At 46.0% G+C, this 25,477-nt stretch overlaps 2 protein-coding genes across 2 annotated transcripts in view; one reads left to right on the top strand and one right to left on the bottom strand.

The window, feature by feature from the left end:
- Positions 1-713: 713 nt before the first annotated feature.
- On the bottom strand, positions 714-8,319 carry PTRH1 (peptidyl-tRNA hydrolase 1 homolog). Its single transcript, XM_083158993.1, has 5 exons — positions 8,008-8,319; positions 5,214-5,433; positions 3,128-3,227; positions 1,813-1,858; positions 714-1,552 (listed from the first exon to the last, which is right to left on the bottom strand). Exons 1-5 carry the CDS (start codon positions 8,110-8,112, stop codon positions 1,346-1,348), a joined length of 678 nt encoding a protein of 225 aa, XP_083015119.1. The 5' UTR covers positions 8,113-8,319; the 3' UTR covers positions 714-1,345.
- A 45-nt stretch (positions 8,320-8,364) lies between these two features.
- Positions 8,365-25,477, top strand: part of TTC16 (tetratricopeptide repeat domain 16) — a 28,868-nt gene continuing 11,755 nt past the window's right edge. The window contains exons 1-8 of the mRNA XM_083158992.1: positions 8,365-8,639; positions 11,395-11,446; positions 12,611-12,780; positions 19,279-19,369; positions 19,604-19,747; positions 21,736-21,836; positions 21,975-22,104; positions 24,460-24,674. Coding sequence (XP_083015118.1) covers positions 11,402-11,446; positions 12,611-12,780; positions 19,279-19,369; positions 19,604-19,747; positions 21,736-21,836; positions 21,975-22,104; positions 24,460-24,674 — 896 coding nt within the window. The 5' untranslated portion in view covers positions 8,365-8,639; positions 11,395-11,401. The remainder of the gene's footprint in view (positions 8,640-11,394; positions 11,447-12,610; positions 12,781-19,278; positions 19,370-19,603; positions 19,748-21,735; positions 21,837-21,974; positions 22,105-24,459; positions 24,675-25,477) is intronic.

The raw sequence follows: 25,477 nt of genomic DNA, 5'->3' as shown, positions 1-25,477 counted from the left end.
GGCAGGTGTCGGTGGGAGAGGGCCGAGATCTGTCCGTGCACGGTGGCGTACGCTCAAATGTACGCCACTCCCCTTTGTCGGTGTCTGTGACCGTCTGTGTGAGGCTGTTCTGTGGGCGGACTCACGCTTGCCAGAAAGAATGCGGTATTTGCTCGTATGGACCGTACGTACGGCGGTCCGCTCGCACCAACCAGAATAAGGCACTAAATGCCAACTCCTACACATTATGCCATTGTATTTTTATATGGAGATTGATTTCATTATTTCCTGTATGCCTTGTCTGTCGTTAATCCTTTTTCTATAATCTGATATCAATTTCTGTTGTTTCATGGTCTCTAGTATCCTCTAAAAGCAAAATAGTGGGAGGTAGTGATCAGTCTCATAATTGAACATGAACGGTGTAATGGTTAGCATTACTGCCTCACAGCGCTGAGGTCCGGGGTTCGATTCCTACCATGGCCCGAACTGTGCAGAGTTTGTATATTCTCCCAGTGCTTGTGTGGGTTTCCTCTGGGTACTCCAGTTTCCTCCCACTATTCAAAATTATACTGGCAGGTTAATTGGCTCCGAGCAAACTAACTCTAGAATGTCTGTGTGTACATGTGGTATGGAATATAGATTATAAGCTCCACTGGGGCAAATATTCAAAATGTTCAATTATTCTCTGTACAGAACTGCGGAATATGTGTGCGCTATATAAATAACGTAATAAATAAATAAAAATAATTTATTGGGGAATAATTATCTGTATGTAATATTCTAATGTACGTACCAAGTGCAATTGATATTTATACACTATATGGCCATATTCCATTCCTGTGATCCTGTCCATTCAGAAGTTCATTTTATAATCAGTAGAGCTATTTCTAGAGCTGGGCAATTGCACAAGGTGCCTGTGGCCGCAGCCAGTTCTGCGGGCAGTATTTTGCTATGCAGTATTCTGCAGCCATTTTGGGAGGGCCACTTAATACCAGCTCAGAGGAGGTAGGCAGGCCCTGGCAGTGCATGACCGCAGACCTGTGACAAAGTGCAGGCACTATGGCAATGTGGCATAATAATTAAGAACCATTTTCAGTTCAGGCTCAAGAATCTCCTATTTACTATATCTGACTGGAATTTAGTTAAGAACAGATACTGCTAGACAAGGCCATCTCCATTATGGAGTCTGACTTGCAGTCGCACCATCAGAGTGACACAAACAACTGTGTGCGCTGCAGTATTCATGGTGCACCAGTTTCCCTGAAAATGTGCACATGCAGACAAGACAGGATGTCAGCACAAGCGGCGTTAGACCACTGACTGCTCACCATCAAAATTAAGTATTGACTATGGCAACTGTTTAGGTTCATCCTCTGTTTTCCACCAACTTTGTACATGCTACAGGGTCAGTCCTTGTTTTCTGCTTAATATGTGCTATCAACAACTCCACACCCCGCTCCAGAACTTGAGATAGCAGCTCCTGTTCGGGTCTTGTAAATCGCCCAAGTACATATGTTGTCACAGAGGAACGGTCATCTGGTCGCCCAATGCCAATCAGCAACCGAATCATCTTCTGCAAAACACATTAGTACTGGTTACAAAAGCCTTGTACATTAAAAGGTTTGCACGTTTGGTGTGCTAAGCTTGAAAAGTGATAAAATGGAGAGTCATAAACCACCAGCCAATCAGCTTCTCACTTCCATGTCACAGGCTGTGTTTGAAAAATGACAGGCAGGAGTTGATTGGTTGGTGGTTTATAACTCTCCATTTGATCACTTTTCAAGGCTTAGTACATCTCACCCTTGATAAGGATGATGTGGTTTATAAACTTACATCTGATTTCAGGTACTCCATGCAGGAACGGACACCATTGTGGCCCCTGAAACACAGTGAAATATTCATAAAAGCAATGCATTAGTAGATATCCTAATTGGGGGTTTTAGAATAACCCAAGACTGATGTTAAATACATCCAAAAGAAAGATTAATAAAGTCTCAATTCGCTTGTGTGAATATAGAAATGATATGGTCAGAATTACTGTATGTTTAGGTTGTATTTTCTAGAAGCTAAAGATTATCTCTTGTGCATGAGGGCAGCACCGCTGGGAGAATGTTTAGGCACATTTTTAGGGCCAGCCTCACTGGGTGATACAATTATTATTTGACGATAATTAATGGACGCCCAATGGAGCAATTCAATTGTTACAATCCACCCAATAATTATCACACCCAAAAGGGATAGGATCAGCCAAGGAAAGTAGGGAAACCCATCAACCTATTAAAAAATATATGAAACTATCGCTGCATAAATAAAACCCCACAAGCCCGCAAAGGCGTCTCCTCTGGACTTGAAAGTGTCCATTTTGTTCCACTATCAGTTTTGCACCATAATCATCACAATCACCAATGTCATCACTGTTCTTGCATACTTTATGGAGGTCATAGGTTTGGATGTTGTCACACAAGAGTCTATTTGAAACAGGACTTGAAGAATCAGCGGCTATAAATAATGTTTAGTACATTGAGAAGGAAAGTATTGATAATTGCTTTGTGTAATTCAGGTGTAGATGTAAGAAGAAGTAATAAGGGACGAGAAGTGATAAAATGCCTGGTACTTACCAATCAATTTGTTACTGTCCCTTTTTAAACCCATCCTGTAACTTAACCGTCAGGAGCTGATTGGCTGGGGATGAAGTACCAGGCACTTTATCACTTCTCCTTCCATGAACCAGTTATCAACAGCATCAAGATTTCTCCTATGCAGCCCAGAGCTGGCAGTCGACACATGTAGCCGTTGAAATGGATAGCTGCAGGTGTTGGAACGGCCAGTGCTACTTACCATTCATATATTGGGGCAGATGTATTAAGCCTTAACAAGAGATAAATGCAAGGGTGATAAGGAGAGATAAACTTCCAGCCAATCAGCTCCTTACTGACTTTTGCAGGGAATGTTGGGATGCATAGTTCAACAATAGCTGGAGGGCCAAAAGGTTCCTCATCCCGGTTTTAGTATGTACCCACTTTAAGGCTCCAGGCTGAACATTGAAGCAGACTAAGAACGCTGTGGAACTCGTGCATCAAGTAAAGCTACGTAGCACTACAGAGGCCTCTAATACGCAGCTGATATACTTTCCCCACAGTGCACTCACCTGGCGCTTCCTCCAAGCTTCAGAGACACTTTCCCCAGAGGTTTGTCCAGCTCATCGTGCAGGAGGCAAATATTCTCAGGTGCCAGACGGAATTTACCAGCTACATTAACAGAATGATATAATAAATAATATGGAAGAAGTAGACTAAATGACAGGAAACTTCTACAATCCATTTATTACCTAAAAATATTATTATATCTTGAAGGAAGATTATACATTATTGCTGCCATTTTAATCCCCACTCACATGTTTACCCCTATGGCTGCATTTGCTGTAAGTTATAGATTAGGTGAGGGACTACGTTTGGGATCAACTGCGTCATAAGGAAAAAAAATGGCCAATGACAGCACTGGAATGTTAAGAGCAGCAAGGAGTTTTACAATTCAGAAGACTCCTATTAGTCCATTTTAGTCACTTGGAGCCAATTTGAGCATATACATATTCCTAACATCACACACACTAGGGATATTAGGCACAGGTCAAACTGACCTAAATTGAATATATATATAATAAACTAGTAAATATAGAAGCACTGTATCTGCCGGGTCACTGCAGCTGCTCCGACCTCTCAGCTGCTATATTCACCCTGGCCCCTTCCCATTCCACTATACTTACGCCCTTGTTCCCCCAATTACTCTTCTCTACCATAGCACACACGTGCTACAGCAGCGATAAGGTCATCACAGAAACGTGCATAATGACCTAATTAAGATCAGTCTTCTAATAATAATAATTGTCTTCATCATGGTCAGTGAGACTGGGGCCCACTGCAGTGACAGAGATGGACCAGACCACCTCAGAAGGGGGAGAAACCAGATGGAGGTGGTGCGGCAGGCAGAAGTGTCCCGGAATATGGCTGGTCTGTTTTACTAGAATCATGTCTTCCAAACCTGGATACACACTATAAGATTATCTGCCCAATCATTCTGATTGACATCTGATAGAAATCTGGTAACGTATGGAAGTAGATTACCAGAACCTTTTGCTCGTAGAAATGGCCATTCAGGTAAATTGTTTAAATCAAATGGATTTTATCAATTTAACTGCTATCTACCAAGGCTTAGCACGGGATGCATTTTTCTCTATGTACAGTAGGTGCCATTTAGATGAAACCACATACAGACATAAGTTCTCCGATGTGAAAATAAGAACAAATGGGAGGGCCTGAGGTTGAACCGATGGTACATCAAATGCAACAGATTTGGATCATTTTCTCGGCCCGATCCGTCGGGAACGAGTGAAATCGGCCCAAATCCTGGAAGTGTATGGAGGCCCTTAACACTTGCTCTTGTAGTGAATGATGTAAAAACTTAATTCAGGGGATGAAGGGATGTTCCAACCCGGTGAACCCCAGATGGCTGCATAAAATGGTTCTTTGGAGAATACAAGGATCTATTCATTCAATGGCTATCAAATGACACACATTTTAGTCACCCGTATAAGTTATAGTTCTTTGTAAAGTTTATTCTCACAAATTGTAAACTGACAAATAGGCCCAAGATGGCTGACTTATCTGGTACACCCATGGGTGGGATGAAAAAGACATGGATCAAATGTTTGAGCTCTGCTACTGGCCTTTGTACACTGCAACTTCCCCATTTTGTTTAATTTTTTTTAGGTATTTTTTTTAGGCTAAAAGTCACCCAATTTAGGTCGTTATGCATATGGTCGACAGGGCTTAGGTCGACATCTGAATATGCCAACATGGGTAAGGTCAACAGGGTTTTCAGGTCGGCAGAAGCATTAGGTCAACAATGCCAAGGTCAAAAGGTCTACATGAGTTTTTCACACTTTTTTGTCCAAAATGTCAACATAGTCACCGTCAAAGTGACACCATTTTATTCTCCCACCACGCCGTAGTGGATAATAAAGCATGACAAAACCACCTGTCAGCACGTCGGCTCAAAAAACATGAAGAAAAAAACCTGAAAATATGATGCTGGCCTTTTGACTTTCGGCTTTGCCATGGTCAACCTAATGCTTGTGTCAATATTCCAACCCTGTTGACCTTAGCCATGTCGACCCAATGCATTTTCAACCTAATGACCGTATCCCAAAAGGGGAGGGGTGTTCATTTATGCCTCACCTGCATTGGCCACGCTTGTCCCATTAATGTTCATAAACTGGCGGGGTTTGAGTAAGACCACTTGTGCCCCATCCAGCTGGGCAGTGACAAGATCAGCGCCGGTCCGCCTGTCTGTTTTCCACTGATCAGCAACATTGAGTCTCCGTGCCAGCAGATTAATGGCTGCCATGCCAACACTATGCCGGGTGCCAGACATACCATGGTTCCCCAGCCCTACAACCTACAAACAGAAAATCATTGATATCCAGATTAGCCCTGTTTGTGCATAATAAGGATAGGAATAGTTAGAAGGAATTATTTATTATCAGACCATCTAGTCACAAAGCAAAATTATATTCAGGCACAAACAGTCACGGATACTATCTCCTATAAAGGTATTGAAACTCTGACATTATCCAATTATCCAACAAGAATTCCAAAATATTTTACAAACCTCAATAAAGAGCGAATTGGAAATAAAGGCTCTTAATTGTTTTTTTTAATCAACTACTACAGGTTGAGTATCCCGTATCTGGATATCCGTTATTGGTAATATTCCAAAAAAACTTGTTGTTTTTTTTGGAATAGTTTAAATTTTTTTTTTTTCCCCTTGACCTTTTTTTAAAAAAATATTTACCTAGTCCCCCGGCGTCCACGGCACGCCTTCAGCTTCATCTCCGGCATCTCTAGCAGTCCCAGGAGTGCATTGCGCGAGTTTCCAGATGTGCTGATGACGTCACCGGCGCGCCTGGGAACTCGCGCAATGCACTCCTGGGACCGCCGGAGATGAAGCTGAAGGCCTGCCATGGACGCCGAAGGACCATTGGGGACCCACCAGGGGACAGGTAAGTATGTAGAAAAAAATATATATATATTCCAAAAAACGTAAAAAATCCCTTATCCGGAATGCTCATGGTCCCGAGCATTTCGGATTAGGGATACTCATCCTGTATAACATTTAATACACACATAAAAACATAATACGGTACTTATGTATTATCTGGGCTCCCATGTTAAATGCACCCCATTTTTTCATACCCCTACTATCCAATGGAGTTGATTTTATATCGTGTGGCGAGTGCAGCGAGCCATCGTGCCCCGCGAGGGGACACTGTCTCATAAGAAAAACGGGAGCCCAGATATTACATAAGTACCCATAGTACTCTAAAAGACACATCAATCAATTTTAAATATATATATAACAAAGAAAAAAAAGGGTGACGAAAAGCTAGGCCACACCCGTACGTGTTTTGTCAGAGACTTCGTCGAGCCCTCTGATGAAGTCTCGCGAAACGCACAGGGACATGGCCTAGCATCATTGTTATTGTGGAGTCGAGGAGAGTGTAACCGCTCCAACGCTGGTAAAGGTGCTGTGCATAATTTTTTTATGGGTCTAAATCAGTGGTCAGGGAACTCGGTCCTCATTACCCCACACAATGCATGTTTTGCTGGTAACCCAGCGGGTGCACAGGTGGAGTTAATTATTTCACTTGTGATTCTGTGAGGAGACCTGCAAAACATGCACTGCGTGGGTTAATGAGGACCGAGTTCCCTGACCACTGGTCTAAATTAAACCTGAGTGCAACATAGAACTACAGGTGAAAACTCTCTTCTTAACACAGGTCCACCTCTGCTACAAGCGGAATGTCGTTGGATTTATCGATTGGATACATTGGTTCCCCTTGGCGTGAATGAAAACCTGGGTCTGTCTTGCTACTATTTTTTTGCTGCTTGTATTGTGGTTTAAGTGCATTAATGTACTTAATATATAATATTAAGACAGCCTATTATGGATCAGCTACTGGCAACTATATCGCATAAGATGCATGAATGCCATCACTTGATGTATCGCATGTGATCCCATTCACCACTGCAGGATACAGTGTATCCTTATCGCAGCAGTAAAAGTCTCCAGATCTGATCTGATGCGTGCGTAAAAGAAATAGAATTTGAGATTGCCAAAGGATTTAATTGGCCTGATGCATTCAATTTGTGCAAAAAGCGCCCAAATTGCACTAGTGTACGTGGTCCTTAAGGCTCCCATACACTACTACATGGTTGCCTACCTGACCCTCTCCTTCAGGGAGAAAATGCTCTGTTCCTGGGCTTCCCTGGTAATGTATGATTGCCAGGAGGGGTGCCGGATGGGATCCCGACAGTCATTTACCCGACGTCGGCATCCCGACTGTCAAAACGCCGGCAGCTGGGTGACCGACGGCCACCCGCTATTTTCCCTCGTGGGGGTCCACGACCCCAATAGAGGGAGAATAGAATAGGTGGCTCGCGTAGCTTTTTTGCACTCGCCATGCTGTCTGACTCCGGGCAGTCAGGATAATGACTGTCGGGATCCCGACTGTCGGAGTCCCATACCACACCCGCCAGGAGAGCTAGGTAATTGATAAGAAAGGTGTGTCACCACAGGTGCTGGCAATCATACATTACCAGGGATGCCCAGGAACAGAGCATTTTCTCCCTGAAGGAGAGGGTCAGGTAGGCAACCATGTACTACTACAAGGTATCACATGCAAATCTCACATGCGATACCCCACAAACTGACCTGGTAGCTCCTGGGTGGCAGGATCGCATACAATATTTTTGTCCTATTACATACGATGTGTTGCATGCGATCCCAGTCATGGCTGCGGGATCCGACAAAACCTTGTGGCAGCCATGATGATCTCTGGATCCAATCCAATGCATACAGGATCATATGAAATCAGAATTGGAAGTGAAACACATAAGATGTGACACTTTTCACACAATTTATCGGCACGATGCGTTGGAATTGTGCATATCGAATTAGTGCATTACTCACCATCAGCAGCGGATTCTCAGGGCAGCCACTGACATGACTCATATGTCGGGCACAGAATAACATTCTCACATACTGCTGCCACTGCATGATACTTTCCCAGCACATGCTGTACAGGCTTCACTTCCTGGAAGACCAGGTGACAGCCGGATGTCTCCTCCGCGCCATGATGCTTCTGGGAACTCCTGCCCTTACTGGCTTTATTCAGCTCACTATCACTCTGACCGGTTATTTGCTGTGTAAACTGGGGGAACCATTGCCTAGACCTGTCAGATACAGTATTCGTATATAACATAAGGAGTATGATCCACGGTGTGGCCTGAACATTGCATGTCTGTGTGTGTAATAGGTGTTTGCTGCCCACCAGGTGGCGCAGAAGCGCTGCCTGCAGACCTGCTTTTGGAAAGGTCACCGCAGTCTGATCACTGGCAGCTTGTGCCTAGTTACCATTAGCAAGGGGATTTACAGAACTTCGCCATACAGCCTTTTTGAGCCCAGCCATAGACCGTAGCAAACGGAGCACCATTCCACAGCTGTAACCACAACAAATTATACCTCCTCCCCCTGTGCATACCATAGCAACATAATGCAAACCAGCCAGGACAAGCCAGTGCTGCATGGTGTAACAAGCGCAGGTACCACCCACAGTACAGTCATATTCATTGGTTTCTCATAGTCAGCCCCTTTTATGTATTGTGCTTTTATTTAATTTATCTTATATTATTATTTCCAGGAATGGGTTTACACCCTAGATTTGCTGTAATTGTTGTTGTGTGGAACTAGTTCCACAGCAGCTGCAGAACCACAAGAAGCCCACCTCTGCCTAGTGCGTAGTCTGCAAAGTGGGAATTTTGGACCTTATTCTAGTCCACATGCAACTCTGCAAATTTTGCAGCGTTGCGTGTCGATTTAACAATGCTCGTACAGCCAACCGCCCCCCTCCCTTGTTTTGCATAAACATACATTTGCAGCCTTGGGTGCAGGGACCAAATCATTCGATGGTCGCCGGCCATGAAATGATTTGGAAGGAGCAGTTTGACGTGCCCACTTGCACCAAGCATATGCACAGAAATGCGCATGCGTAAACGCAGTAGTAAAACATCGCATCTCCATGCGAACGTGTGGGGAAGCGTACAGATGAATATCAGGCCCTTTATTTGTTACATGCCACCGGGTCATTAACCCCTGCTGTGCCAAATAAGCGTTAAGATGAAGGGTTTCATTTATTGTTTAATTTTCTAATCACATAGGCCCTTATTCTGATCGGTGCGGCCGGAGCCGAATATGCGGCCAGGACCGTGCGTGCGAAACCCCGCCTTCCATACGGATCGCCAACTCCGTCCGTATGCGGTAAGAAGCTGGCCGAACGGACCGCACGTGTATTTTTCACGGAATACGCCTCCTCCATCTAAGGGAACCTCCCCCATCATTCGATGGTCGCAGACCATCGAATGCAGGACCGAGTGCTCCACCAGCTCCCGCAACCTCAGACCACACGGACATGTTTCCGTGCAAAAGCAGGGATCTGGGCGGGCAGCTGACATCCGGCGATGTCATATGTCCGCCCCCTACACGTGCGTCACGACTGCATTACCATACGTACGCCCAGCGTTTGCATGGGAACGCCCATGAAACGCGGGGCGTATGCATATGGTAATGAGCCCAAATAGCCCTTCACGCCCCTCTCCACCCCCTGTTCGGAGTGTTCACAGATCATGCGGGATTTGGCCGTACGCCCCGCTCCGCACCGATCAGAATAAGGGCCATAGTGACCAATCAGGTACTATCATTCCTATACATGGATGTACTAGATTAATGATTGGTAGAATCTGATTGGTTGATATGAAAGACCCCTTGAAAACCAGTCCAATTTAGCAGGTTGATCACAGCTATTCCACACTCCTGTGGTTTACTTAGCCCGGTGTGGTGTATTGTTTGCACTCACTTATCCACAGAGACCCAAATCTCTCAAAAAGGGGTAGAGTTGAAGGGGGTGTTTTTATCAATGGCAAACTGTCAAAACGCTAGAAAGTGATGTGTTCCCCATATGTTTCATGCTCAAAATTTTCAGCAGTTTGTTCCCGGTAGGTAACACCATCTATTTGGACTTCTGTACACATAGTATTAATCCCAATTTCCCCCTGTGGCTTGCACATGTGCAGAAAATCTCTCGGTTCACATACCCTGAAGTCCCCATTAGGTTGACAATGGTACAGAAGGTCGACATGCAAAAGGTTGACATAAGTTTTTCACATTTCTTTGGAGCCAACATGTGCCGACAGGTGGTATTTTATACCCTACCATCTATCCACTAAGACATGCTGGAAGAATAAAATAGTGTGCCCGAAGCATGTCGAGGGCAGCAAGCCATGTGAGGGGACGCTGTACGATTGGACGGTGTCCATGTCGACATTCAGGACCAAAAAAAAAGGAAAACTCATGTTGACTTTCCCATTGTCGACCTAACGCTTGTGTTGACCTTTGTGACCCTGTCAACCTTACCCATGTCAACCTATTTTGGGTGTCGACCTTCAGTGGTCGACCCAATGCATGTTGACCTAAATTTGGTCGACCCAATCACCTATACCAAGCAGAAGGATACGACAAGATGCTCCCCCTCCGACCATACCCCTTGCGCATACAGGCCCTTATTCAGATCTGATCGCAGCACAAATTTGTTCTCAAAATGGGCAAAACCATGTGCACTGCAGGTGGGGCAGATGTAACATGTGCAGAGAGAGTTACATTTGGGGGGGGTGTGTTGAAACTGAAATCTAAATTGCAGTGTAAAATGAATGCAGCCAGTATTTACCCTGCGTGGAAACAAAATAACTCACCCAAATCTAACTCTCTCTATACATGTTATATCTGCCCCACCTGCAGTGCACATGGTTTTGCCCATTTTGAGAACAAATGTGTACTGCGATCAGATCTGAATAAGGGCCACAGCACATCAGATCATTGCTCACTCACTGTGTCTCGCTTCCTGCCTGGCTCCACATGGCATGCCCGTGGTCTCGCTACTCACGTGAGATCTCCTGCACAGCCTGGAGCCAACACCCGCCACAGCCAGGAACTACGCTGTACCCACCGTGAGATAGGTTATTACTGGGGCCCCTACAGTTGTGTTTCCTGGGGTTCTGAACGTTTTTTAACACAGAACCCAGCAATTACTTTAGTTCACAAATTTAGAATGGCAGCATAGAGTTGGTTGTGAACAAGATGGCCAACCACATGTCACGGGGCCACGCTTCGGTATCGAATCTGCATCAAAGGCAGCTGTACATGTGCGATTCAACTATATAGTCCAAATCGAATAGAAAGTGACCCTGAATTGCACCGTGTGTACCATATTTTAGTGATATTCTTTGCTTACTTTTCTGTATGCAGGTGTTTGATGGCGGAGGTCCTCGCAGAAATGCATTCTCCAGCATTGGAGGTGGTAAGTATAAACCTCTTCTATGCTGATACTCTGCCTTATTTTCGACATGCAAATTGGGGAAGCTGCTTTGGAAATGCTCTGTGGTGACATCATTTGTGCTGGTACGCGTATATCTCCATTAGAACTGCATTCATTTCTCAGAGGAAGATGATGGTGACTGCATTGTCCTGATGGTTAGTTGGAACAAACCTATTTCTGGCTTCCACCTGAATGGCAGATCAGAGGTGAATGTGTAGATGTGCTTTAAACAAAAACCAAAAAGGAGATGTTCAGATGTACAAAGGTTTCACATATTATAAATACCATTCCCATGGCCATCCACTGGCATGATAAGTTGAAGGGTATACAGGAGAACACAGGTTCTCAAACTCGGTACTCAGGACCCCCACACAGTGCATGTTTTGCAGATCTCCTCACAGAATCACAAGTGAAATAATTAGTTCCACCTGTGGATCTTTTAAAATGTGTCAATGATTAATTAATGCACATGTGCACCTGCCGGGTGACATGGAAAATGTGAACTGTGTGGGGTCCTGAGGACCGTGTTTGAGAACCCCTGCAGTTCAACATGTCAGTAGGGTCAAAAGATTGGCACGCAAAAAGTCAATTGTCATCTTCATGCATGGTGCGATGCTTGCTTCGCTATCACTGTATACAGGTTACTATTCCTAATCGTAGTCAACATGAATGTAAAACTGCAACAAATGTGTGTATGCCCTATGTTGCTGAAGCGTGTCATTTGCAATATCCTCCGTCATCTGTACATTCAAGAAGATAGATGACATCGCTATTGAGGGCCATGCTACGGAATGCAGCATAGCCCCCGCTTTATCGATGCTAGTATCAGTAAGTGTGTATACACTTGCCGATGCTGCTTCTCCACCTCAAAATCGCTGGGTACACACTTCGCGTAATATGAACCCACCATTTCCCTTTCATGGTGTTGATCTATTGGATGTCTATCTAGTGTTTGGAACCTTATTTGATCCTTATTTTGCACAGATGCTCCCATCAACCTGCACACTTAGCCAGTTTGTAGCTGGTGAACTTTTCTCCAGAGACCAGAAAGTCATTGTGCACCAGGAAATGTGACTAACCAAGGCAATTTACTCTGTCTTCCCATTCACTGTGCATTTTATTTAATTACCAATATTTTCAATACAGATGACAGGGAATGTCTTCCCCACAGCAGTGAGTGAGGAGCAACTCCAAGAAGCCCGGGAGAAATTCCAAAAGAGAATATTTGGCTCTAGTCGAGCATTTTTAGAAGTGGACAGCAAGCCTCACCAACAGTCCACATTTGAAGACATTGTGCAAGACAAGCTGACTGTACAGTAAGTCCTTTCTAATATGCCAACTATTGCAATGGGTGTGGTATAGGGTTACGACAGTCGGGATCCCGACTGGCAGGACTCAGACAGCATGGCGAGCACAACAAAGCCTCTTGCGGGCTTGCTACGCTCGCCACCTATTCTATTGTCCCTCTATGGGGGTCATGGACTCCCATGAGGGAGAATAGCCGGTAGCCGTCGGGAACCCGTCTGTCGGTGTTTTAACAGTCGGGATCCCGACGTCGGGTAAATGACTGTCGGGACCCCCGTCCGGCACCCATTACAATTTCTGGGAAAGAATACCCCTGTCTTTGAGTGTCATGTCATTGGTTGGTCCAGTACCAAACTTCCTGAAGTTCAAAGAACATTCTAAACTAGGCACGTAGAAAACTATGGCCATGTAAACATGTGAAGAGAGTTCAATATGGGTGGGGTGTGTTGAAACTGAAATCTAATTTGCAGTGTAAAAATAATGCAGCCAGTACTTACCTTGCAGAGAAAATAAATAACTCGCACAAATCTTATGCCCCTTTCCCACTGCAGGCTTTACACGTGTAAATGCCGTTTTTTTAGCCTTTTTAAACGGCTAGAGCTGCAGTGGGAAAGCTCCAGGTTGCTTTACACGGGTAACAAATACCGGTTTTTGTTACCCGTGTAAAAAGCAGTGTTTTTAACGTGTAAGAGCCGTTTTTTCGGCAGTGGGAAAGGGGTAGCCCTTACACGTTAAAAAAAAAACGGCATGGGGTCCCCCCCCACTGCCGTAACCAGCACCAGGCTGAAGGAGCCGGGGCTGGTATTAAAAAAATCAGGAAACCCGACAAATAGGGGTTCCCTGATTTTTTACAACCAGCCCCAGGCTCCAGGTCCGGGGCTGGTTCCCAAAATACGGGGGACAAAATGACTAGGGGTCCCCCGTATTTTAAGAACCAGCCCCAGACCAAACAAGCCAGCAGGGTAATGTCACAGCCGGGGGACACTTATAATATAAGGTCCCGCGGCCAAAACATTCTCCCTACCGACCAGTCAGCCTGGCCAGGGGCCCTGGGGGAGTGGGGACCCCCCCAATAAAGGGGTCCCCCCCCTCCAGGACTTACCTGACCAGGCTGAAGCCTGGTGCTGTCCTCGATGCCCCTGGGCGGTGGGCATCGAGCTGATGGTATGGTGTAAAAAATAGAATAAAATTATTGTCTTTTACTGGTGAACTATGAGTCCCAGCAAGCCTCCCCCGCAAGCTGGGACTTGGAGAACCACAAGTCCCAGCCTGCGGGGCATTAAAGGGCCCGCTGGGTCTTGTAGTGCCACAGTAAAAGAAAGAGTTAAATAAACACACTGACACACGTGAAAAATAAAAGTTTAATACATACATAACACATACATACTGATACTTACCTATCTTGAGCCCGTAGGTAGCCCTGGTCCTGATGTCCTGGTCCGTGTCGGCGTCTGTATCCATGTCGGCATCCCTGTCGGCGACGGCGTCGGCGGTCCGGAGTCCGAAGAAATCCATTTGGGAAGCTGTGGAAGGAAACCATACTCACCTGTCCCAGCGCGACGTAGTCCAGGTAAGGTCTTTGCAAAAAAAACAAACCGACACCCGAACCAAGCGAACAGGCAGAGAGCCGCACGGTGTGTTTACATCGTGCGGCTCCGCCCCCGAATGCCGCTATTGGCCGCCTTGCGGCCTAGCGGCCAATCAGGAGCCGCTAGGCCGCAAGGCGGCCAATAGCGGCATTCGGGAGGCGGAGCCGCACGATGTAAACAAACACACGTGCGTCTCCGTCAGTCCGGTCTGGTTTCGGGTGTCGGTTTGTTTTTTTTGCAAAGACCTTACCTGGACTACGTCGCGCTGGGACAGGTGAGTATGGTTTCCTTCCACAGCTTCCCAAATGGATTTCTTCGGACTCCGGACCGCCGACGCCGTCGCCGACAGGGATGCCGACATGGATACAGACGCCGACACGGACCAGGACATCAGGACCAGGGCTACCTACGGGCTCAAGATAGGTAAGTATCAGTATGTATGTGTTATGTATGTATTAAACTTTTATTTTTCACGTGTGTCAGTGTGTTTATTTAACTCTTTCTTTTACTGTGGCACTACAAGACCCAGCGGGCCCTTTAATGCCCCGCAGGCTGGGACTTGTGGTTCTCCAAGTCCCAGCTTGCGGGGGAGGCTTGCTGGGACTCATAGTTCACCAGTAAAAGACAATGGTTTTTATTCTATTTTTTACACCATACCATCAGCTCGATGCCCACCGCCCAGGGGCATCGAGGACAGCACCAGGCTTCAGCCTGGTCAGGTAAGTCCTGGAGGGGGGGGACCCCTTTATTGGGGGGGTCCCCACTCCCCCAGGGCCCCTGGCCAGGCTGACTGGTCGGTAGGGAGAATGTTTTGGCCGCGGGACCTTATATTATAAGTGTCCACCGGCTGTGACATTACCCTGCTGGCTTGTTTGGTCTGGGGCTGGTTCTTAAAATACGGGGGACCCCTAGTCATTTTGTCCCCCGTATTTTGGGAACCAGCCCCGGACCTGGAGCCTGGGGCTGGTTGTAAAAAATCAGGGAACCCCTATTTGTCGGGTTTCCTGATTTTTTATTACCAGCCCCGGCTCTTTCAGCCTGGTGCTGGTTACGGCAGTGGGGGGGACCCCACGCCGTTTTTTTTTTTAAAATTCTCCCCCCCCCCCCTATCTTTACACTGCTTAAACGGGTTTTTAAACGGGTAAGTGGGAATGTGACAAAAACAGCTTTTAAACGGTAATTTACCGTTTAAAAGCTGCAGTGGGAAAGAGTCTTATGGCTCTTACCCGTTTAAAGACCCGTTTAAAAAAAACGGGTCATTACCCGTGTAGGCAGTGGGAAAGCAGCATAACTCTCTCTCTATACATGTTACATGTTTGCCCATTTTGAGAACAAATTTGTACTGCGATCAGATCTGAATAAGGGCTCATGTGCGTTCTACCGCCATTTTGAGATGGCAGGAAACCAAGTGGAAACTGAAAATTTGTGATGTGTATATATAGTTAGGTAAACCTTTTAGTGTACATGTTAGTTCTGATTGCTACAATAGTTCTAGATCTATTGTGTGTCTTGTAATCATCCCCAAACATGATGTGATGTCACAGCTTGAAGCCATGTATTATTATTTGTATCCTTTATTTATATGGGGCCACAAGGGATCCGCAGTGCCCATTCCACCCTTACACATTGGGCCTTATTCTGTTTCACTCGCAAAAGCAAATTCTCTCTCTAATGGAAAAAACCATGTGCACTGCAGTTGAGGCAGATGTAACATATGCAGAGAGAGTGGGGTGTTATGTTGTTTCTGTCCTGCTACCCCAGGGCTGCTGCTGCCGGCTTTGGCTGTTTGCGGCTACTTGAAGAAGTTTGAGGCCGCTTGGGGGGGGGGGGGGGGGCAGGGGCAAACGCAGGATTTTCAGAAGGGGGTTTCCAGAGAGGGGCGGAGCAAAGCACAGAGATGGACACTTAGGTGTGGTGGGAGCACAGCTTGCTTGACTGCGGATATCTCCAGTTTCCGGAACTAGATTTCTTAGCTTTAATGGAATTAAAAATTAGATAATTCCACCTACCAAATGGTATTGGAGACTAGGGGATCAGAATTCAGGAGGCAGAGCAATTTGCCAACAAGTATATAAAACTACATACCAGGTGTGTGGAGCTGGTGCAGTAACCAGCTGCTAGAAGGCTGATATCTTTGGTTCTGGGATTAGTAGAGACAAGCTACTAGTGTCCATCAAAGGGGGAGAGTCCCAGCTTTTGGAATATACCCTCAGAAAAACTCTAAGTCAGACAGAACCTGAAATATCTGACTGGGAAGAGCAATTAACAGGCTTGGATGGGGACCACTTCTTTGAAGTCAGATATCTCCGGTTCCCCGGGGCTGATTTTTAAAATTCTTGTACCCATGGAAAGAGGGGACGCTCAGCTTTCAGACTAGGGCCCTTAGATTCCTGGGGGGGTTTCTGGGTACTCAGAAACCCCCCCTGCATGCGCTACTGGGGGGGGCTCGGTAGCGTTTGGATGTTTGGGCGCTCAGCCGTTAGTCTGGTCGAGCATTCCTGTGTTTGGACGCCAGAATACACAAACATCCCAGTGGGTCGAACCTCCCCAGTGATCGGCAAAGGGGAGTGGGGTCAGTAACAGGGGGGATGGTGGTACACCAGTAGTTCGCCGCTGGAGGCACCACTGGTGCACCCTTTCTTTACAGTGTCATGCACAGAAATTTCTGGGAAGAGATCGCTCCTTCTTTAAAGGGGTTAAAGGCCTATAAGAGTCCATTAAATGGAAAACATTTTCACTTTACAAAACTTTTGAGAATTGCATAAGCATAAACGGTTAGGTCTAAATTGTAGTGGGCTAAAGGACCTTCTGACGTTACAGGGGAGGAGAGGGGGTGGAGAGAGGAGGAGCAAGGTTGGAAGAAGGGTCCCAAATAGACCCTCGTGGGCTCGCTTCGCTTGCCACACTTCAGGCGCGGTGGATCGCTTCGCTTGCCACCTGTTTACTAAAGGCAACCGGTGGTGGCGTGGAGAGTGAAGGAGCAAGCCCCCCGGCTTTGCTTCTCCCCCTGGGCATGGAAGGTCCTTTTAGCTCACTACAATTTAGCATCTACCAAGCATAAACTTTCATTCGTCTGTTGGGTGGGCCTTAAGACAAGTCCTATATTATAGCTGCCTACCCTCCTGCATTCTGCAGGAGACTCCCTGAAATAGCAGCAATCTCTTTCTTTCTCTCTCTCATCAGTCTAGCAATCTCCCTTATGTCACCTAGCCCACATCACACTGTTACATTTTTTGGGGAAAAAGGAATGAGAGATAGATACAGTTACATTGAATCATCAGCACCATTTTCCAGCACTTCACCAAGTATAGTATCTCTACTAACTGCTTTGGGGCTCATCTACATTTGGAAATAAGTAATTTTAAAAGAATCCTCTCAGATGTAGCAGTACGCACCCGCGCTTCTAGGTGCCACATTCACAATCTCTTTTCACAATCTCTCAATATATGTAACTAGACACACCCTTTAAGTAGAACATGACATACCCCCTCAATGGGGCGCTGTGCAAAATTCTGCTACCAACTATAATCTCCCTGAAACTAGTTTTCAAAAGTAGGCAAGTATGGTCCTATATATATTTACCGTATTTGCCGGCGTATAAGACGACCCCCCAACATTTCCACTCAAAATATAGAGTTTGTTATATAAGTGCACCCGGCGTATAAGACGACCCTCCCACTTGGAGGCATGTTTTTCAGGGGAAAAAAGTAGTCTTATACGCCAGCAAATACAGTATATATATTATACACAAACACAGAGGAGACCGACTAAGCCATAGTATACAAAGAAATATGCCCATTGATACTGTAGTCCAGAGGTTCCCAATCTTTTTCTAATCACGGCACCCTAGAGTATCAGAATTTTTCCTCAGCACCCCATGGCCCCAAAAAATATATATCAAATTAAGTAGATTGGGTTTATATGTGCTTCTTAGGGTCAGTTATGTGGTAAAGGGCAGGATTTGGTTCTGATTGTACACATTTTATGATTGGCAGCCACCAGCACTGGTTTTGTCCAGAAATAATTGATAATAAATAATTAGCATTGGTCCTGGAAGACCAACCCGAGGCACCCCAGGGATCCTAGGCGCACAGTTTGGGAACCACTGCTGTAGTCTGTTGAGATCAGTGTATCTCTGGATACCCAGAAGCCATCTTTATTTTATAACTGCTACAAGTGAGGTTTATAGACACGGGTTGGGATCGTTTGGTCGAATGCATTATGGTCGAATGTCATTACATCGAATCCATTAGGTCGAATTGCTAAAAGGTCGACATGATTCTAGGTCGACATGGGAAAAGGTCGAAATGATTCTAGGTCGAAAGGTCATTAGTTCGACAGGTCATTAGGTCGACAAGGTCATTAGTTCGACATTGTCTAGGTCGACATTCACAAAGTCGACATGGGGTTTTTCACTGTTTTTTTACCTGAATGTCAACACAGTCGACATGGACACAGTTTAAAGTGCACTGCATCCCCTCGCATCGCTCGCTGCGCTCGCTATGCGTCGGGCACACTATTTTATTCTCCCACCACGCCCTAGTGGATGGTAGGGCATGAAATACCGCCTGTCAGCACATGTCGGCTCAAAAAACAGTGAAAAACCCCATGTCGACTTTGTGAATGTCGACCTAGACAATGTCGAACTAATGACCTTGTCGACCTAATGACCTGTCGAACTAATGACCTTTCGACCTAGAATCATTTCGACCTTTTCCCATGTCGACCTAGAATCATGTCGACCTTTTAGCAATTCGACCTAATGGATTCGATGTAATGACATTCGACCATAATGCATTCGACCAAATGACCGCATCCCATAGACACAATGTAACTTCTAACCTGTATCACTGGGGTTATTGACTATACAGAGGGGTAAATGTGCAATTTTCTACAGCCATGTCTACATTGTCTTTCCAGCTATGAGCGGGGTCTGCAGTGCCTGTCGCAGGGTGAATGGGAGAAGGCGGTTATCTCATTCTCAAAAGCTATTAACCTGTGTCCAGAGAAGGTATAGTACATCTATGTAATAATAGAAAAACGTGTTCCATAAATCTCTATAGAGGTTTAATTCTTACAAAGTGTTCATATTCCATTATGTAAGTAGCAATACAGTATATAAATGACAATTATGTGACAGTTGATGTGGGTTACAGCACATATTAAGTTAATTGTTCAGCAGTGTCTCCCATCTCTCACTACCATTATGAGCTTCTGTAATGAGCCCTATTGTATGGTACTATAGATCCATCTGTATGTGAAGAGAGCGGAAGCCTTTCTCCAGCTCTGTGACTTCCAGTCTGCGGCCCTGAACTTACAGAAAGCCTGCTCCACCACCCAGCCACTACAGGAACATATAGAACTGCTGGCCTTTACGTATTACCTGCAGGTGAGACATGGAAACTCTGCTCACCTGGTCCTAAACTGTCATTCATATGAATATTTCTTATCTGGAACAGAACATAGGGAACAGAGATTGCGTGTATGTGGTGGGGAACATAGATTGTGTGCATGTGGTGGGGAACATAGTAGACTGCTTGCTTGTGGTGGGGAACATAGTAGACTGTGTGCATGTGGTGGGGAACATAGATTGCATGCATGCTGTAGGGTACATAGATTGCATGCATAGATTGCGTGTATGAGAAAGGGATCATAGATTGCATGCTGTAGGGATCATAGATCGCATGCATGCTGTAGGGATCATAGATTGCATGCATGCTGAAGGAATCATAGATTGCATGCATGCTGTAGGGAACATAGATTGCATGCATGCTGTAGGGTACATAGATTGCATGCATGCATAGATTGCGTGTATGCGGAAGGGAACATAGATTGCATGCTGTAGGGATCATAGATTGCATGCATGCTGTAGGGAACATAGATTGCATGCATACTGTAGGGAACATAGATTGCATGCATGCTGTAGAGAACATAGATTGCATGCATGCTGTAAGGAACATATATTTCCTGTATTCAATAGGGAACATAGATTGCGCGTATGTAGTATGGACTGTATATGGGTTAGGGAACATATATTGCTTGTGTTTAGTAGGGAACATAGACTGCGTGCATGTGGTGGTGAACATAGATTGGGCACATATGGTGGGGAACAGAGACTGCATGCATGTGGTGGGGAACAGAGACTGCGCGCATGTGGTGGGGAACAGAGACTGCGCGCATGTGGTGGGGAACAGAGATTGCGCGCATGTGGTGGGGAACAGAGATTGCGCGCATGTGGTGGGGAACAGAGACTGCGCGCATGTGGTGGGGAACAGAGACTGCGCGCATGTGGTGGGGAACAGAGACTGCGCGCATGTGGTGGGGAACAGAGACTGCGCGCATGTGGTGGGGAACAGAGACTGCGCGCATGTGGTGGGGAACAGAGACTGCGCGCATGTGGTGGGGAACAGAGACTGCGCGCATGTGGTGGGGAACAGAGATTGGAGGTAGCATCTTGGAAGTTCAACACATGCCATTTTCCATTGTGGACCTTAATCAGGTCTGTTCACTCCCACGCCTTTTTGCACAGGGGAGCAATGTTTGTCATATGTGCATGCGCATTTCTGCATGTGTGCAGATGCCGGGTGCAAACGGGCATGGCAAGCTGCAAGTTCATCATCGCATTCGCACCCACCAGTGCGTGGGGTGGTGGCGCATAGACGCGCTCATGGGAATGCCATGCCAGCATTTCATGGGTGTTCCCATGGAAATGAGGAAGTGACGCAGCTAAGACACCTGAGAGTGTCTTCGTTTTGGCGTGCTCGTTCCACATTATTCAATGGTCTGGGACCATTGAATGATGTGGTCCTCGCTCAAAAGGCTGCGGATGGATGTTTATGCAAAACATCCATTCACTGTCCTGTGGGTGAATTCGGTGAGCGAGCAGGGGCGGGCAGGTGGCTGGACGAGCACCGGGGCGCGTTAAAATCACATGTAATGATGACTGTGAACCAGAATGATCTCCTAAATCTTACAATGATGCATATCTCAGAGTCATTCTTAATTTTGAGATAGACTCTGGGGCTTCCTTGAGATTCTGGAGCCCCTTACCTAATTGTACAGCCTGTCATGCCTATGCCTATTTATCACCTATACTGTCACATCTAACACCTATACTATTTAACATCTTCACTATCTTTATCAGCCGGAGATATCTTGTCCTCACTCCAACTTTACTTCTGTTCTTTCTCCTGGACTGTACAAGTAATTTATGATTCTCATCAGTTAATTAGATCACTGCAATCATAACTAAGTGGGAAGTCCAGAAGCAGATAATTTTTTTGTACGTAATAGAAGGGGCCATGTTGGATTGTCTGGGACCATTTCTTTCCCCTTGACGTAACTTCTCCAATGACTACTCCTGTTACTATCACCTAGGGTCAGAGCCTCTTCGATCAGATGTGTCACCTGGATGCTTTGGAATCTTTTACACGTGCTACAGAGATCCAGCCACAGAACAGACATTATCACATGCGCAGGTGAGACAGCAAGGTGGTCTGTCTCTATGTATGCTGATTGGGATTGGCACAGCTCTGTTTGGCTGTCACCTACACCTGTTGATCCCAAATAACATCTATGTGGTTGCTCAGTAGTTTTGACCTCATGTTTCCTGACAGCATCTGTTGCCTTGCTGCCTTGGGACAATATACAGACTGCATTCGTTTAATTGACAAACAGATGGAAGAAGACCAAGGCAATCCTGAGTTATACGTGGTGCGTGCCAGGCTGTATGATGGCATCAACAAGGTAACATCATGAAAGCGGCCATATTGGTGTATACCACCAGATTTTCTCCTGGCGTCAGTACCATACACCATATACAGTATAACTCTACATTGATATCTAAGACCAAGGGGAAGGAGGATGGTTAATCAGAAAAGCCTGGGAATATTTTAATTCTACAGTGTACGAGCATCCCAGTCCACTAGCCAACTGTTCACCCCTCCCCTTTGTTCATAAGCTCTGACAGGCAGGGCCCTCCTACCTTTTATTCTTCCCTTCGCACATATCCTTACCACCTGTGCCTGTCTTTTCTCTACAAGTCCATTCAACTACTCTGGTATCATACGTTACCCCTTGTAAGGACTCAGTGACTGCCTGCCTTTCCTGTGACTTCCCATCACTTGCCCCACAAGATAGTGAGTAGCCTTATTCTCACTTACTATATGTCCTGCTCCTTAATGGTCTGTCATTCTATAGCTGTATGTTGTTCCTAGTTTAGAAACATTGGGGGTTATTCAGTTGCAAGCACAGGCCAAAATAACATAAAAATTTGCAAATGGATCTAATAGCTTTCCCAGGGTTGCCGACTTTCAACAAATCCTCTCCGGGAGAAGCCCGGAGAGGAATCTTGCATTACGAGTTTTTGGGGTGGGGCTTAACTGTGACATCATTAAGCCCCGCCCCCATTACAGCAAATAGCCGAAAGAAGTGATATCCATGGAGGAGGCGGGGCTAAAATGACACGATTGTGCCGTTTTAGCTCCGCCCCCTCCCCTGAGACCCGCGGATTGCGGCATATAAATGCCGCGATCGGGGGGCTCAGTGGGGGTCCCCCTGATTCCGGGAGGGTTGCCCACCCTTCCAGGGGGCGGGAGGAAGGACCCGATTTTCGGGAGACTCCCGCAAATTCTGGGAGGGTCGGCAACCCTGAGCTATCCCCACACAATTTGACTGACAGTAGGTCGGCGTTTGTGAGTGGTAAACGGTTGTTTTCTTTGAGTGTCAGAAAAATGCAAACCTTCCCCGATGTTTTAAGAGAGGGTCTGTGATGTCAGCTCCGGCCTTGAGCAGCCTGTCTCTGTTGCAGAGTTGTGGAAGGGTCAGAGTTACATTTGCACAGACTGGAGAAATCATTCGCTGGTGATTGTTACGTACGGATGTGCGACAGGATACTGCATAGCAATATTTTTGCAATTCACCCACAGATTTGCACGGGGCAGGGATTTTCTTCCTGTTTTGGTGGGGGCTATCTACTGGCAGTCATCTGCAACTTTACAGATCAGCGATCAGGTCTGAATCAGGCCCTTCATACTGTTGATGTGTATATTCCTTGTACAACGCTGCAGAAACCTTGTGGGGCCATGTAAATAAAGGATAATAATATTATCCAATTCAAAGGTTCTTCCTCAGATTTTTGCTTTTTTTTTTTTTACTTCTAATTAACAAACTGGAGTAAAAATCTTCAAAATAAACAGCAAAAATTAAGAGACTAGCACAGTGATGAGCTGTCTGCATTTCCCATTGGCGCTCGCCTGTATGTGACTTTAGCCTGGTGTGCGTCCATGCAGTTGAATGTACAAGGAACAAGCTGAAACTACCACTGGTGCAGCAGGTGCATTACCCTAGGGCCCCTGAGGACTAAGGCACCCACTTCCTGTCACACTCTGACTCCCCCTGCCACTTCCTGTCACACTCTGCCTCCTCCTTCCACTTCCTGTCACACTGCCTTACCCTGTCACCCACTGCCATGTTGCATATTGTGGACTTGGGTTGGGGTGGAGGAGCGGGGCACAAATTATATTTTTGCACCTGGGCTCAACACCCACAAGTTCCGTCACTGGCGCTGGAATACTGATTGGTGGGTGCTTTGACACCGCCATCGGTCACACCGTTGAAATTTGCACCAGCTCTTTGGCAGGTGGAGTTTCTCTGTCTGATCACCTCACCTCTTACGCAAGCAGCTGTGTGTCTGAGAATGCAGTCACTTACGCTGGAACGCTTGCAACACTTCCATAACACTAAACAGAGCACTACTAGCCACCTTCCCGTCACTCCACAGGAACACCCAATTTACCGCCACATATTTGATAACATCTGTACCCATGGTAACGGCACCTTTGTGTGTATTTTCTGAGTAACACATCCACCGTGGGAGTTGGCATGGCTGATTTGATTGTGTGTAACTGCAGACGGCTGCAGGTTTGTACAAAAACATGGCTGCTGTTCCCAGTCTGCATAGTCATAGGCCATACCGTTAATTAGATATATATCACCCTCTATATAGCACTGCAAATAGAAGTAACCAGGGAGAAGTCTTTGGTTTGCTTCAATGTTTTTTCCTTGTAGAACCCATCCTCAGAGATGTTCTAAAACTTCCAGGCCGCACTGAGCTATCACGATGTACAGAAAGCTCTAGCAATGGACCCAAAGCACCGTGAAGCCCTCAGAATAAAAGAGAAACTAGTGACAACAGCGGAGGAGGCGAAGGTAAAAGCTGTGAACCACGCTGTCCAGGGGCAGCTACAGGAAGCCTTGAGAAAGATCTCGTTTGCTTTAGAGAACAATCCATCATCAGCCGAGTATCACATTTTCAGGTATTTATTTACTACCAGTTATTATATAGCGCACACATATTCCGCAGCACTGTACAGAGAATCTATGAACATTCACATCAGTCACTGCCCCAGTGGAGCTTACAATCTATATTTACTACCACATGTACACACACACATTAATTCTAGGGTTCATTTTTGTTGGGAGCCAATTCACTTACCAGTATATGTTTGGATGGGAATCAAACCCATGAACCCACAACTTTATGGTGTGGTGCATATTGTTTAAGGGTAATTCCGGTATGGTGCATATTATGTAAGGGGCATTATGGTGTAGTACTTAATGTATAAGGGGCATTACTGAAAGGAAAAAAACAAAAAAAAAGAAAATAATGTAAGGGGCATGAATCAGGATATTTTTTTCCTGTTGCTGACAAAGGCCCTTATTCTGATTGACGCGGACTTTACCGCGTACTTACGGATCGCGTCTTTACGGCGTCTGCGCATGCGTGGAGAACGCTACGCGCATGTGCCACGCCTTGACTCGGTACCAGTTCGGGCAAATCCCGTCCAAAACTGTTCACCGCTATCAGTCGGGAAATAGGGGCGTATTATGGGCGTCATGCGGAATGACACATGGGCGTAGTTTCAAAGTGGGCAAAACGGGGCGGAAACATGGGCGGACACGGGGGAGTACACTTATGTTGGGGGGCGTACATTCGGAAACCACTCCGAATGCACGCGATCAAAAAGGGCAGAAATGTGCGGTGTCCACAAGTGTACTATTGCTTTGCGGACACCACTCGTTCATGCGGTAGGCGAACGTACGCCTAATGACTACAACC

Source organism: Crinia signifera, chromosome 9 (genome assembly GCF_055691185.1).
Source record: "Crinia signifera chromosome 9, ASM5569118v1, whole genome shotgun sequence".
NCBI classification, from domain to species: domain Eukaryota; kingdom Metazoa; phylum Chordata; class Amphibia; order Anura; family Myobatrachidae; genus Crinia; species Crinia signifera.
Note: the sequence above shows the minus strand (reverse complement) of the source record. Positions and strands in the feature narration are given on the sequence as shown.

Bases quoted from the DNA above. Each gene is read 5' to 3' on its own strand.
- PTRH1 (XM_083158993.1), bottom strand. From the start codon at position 8,112: ATGTGCTGGGAAAGTATCATGCAGTGGCAGCAGTATGTGAGAATGTTA. The intron at 3,228-5,213 runs GTGAGGCATAAA...CTGTTAATGTAG, and splicing joins GACAAGCGTGGCCAATGCAG to CTGGTAAATTCCGTCTGGCA. The intron at 1,553-1,812 runs GTAAGTTTATAA...TGTGTTTTGCAG, and splicing joins TGGAGTACCTGAAATCAGAT to AAGATGATTCGGTTGCTGAT.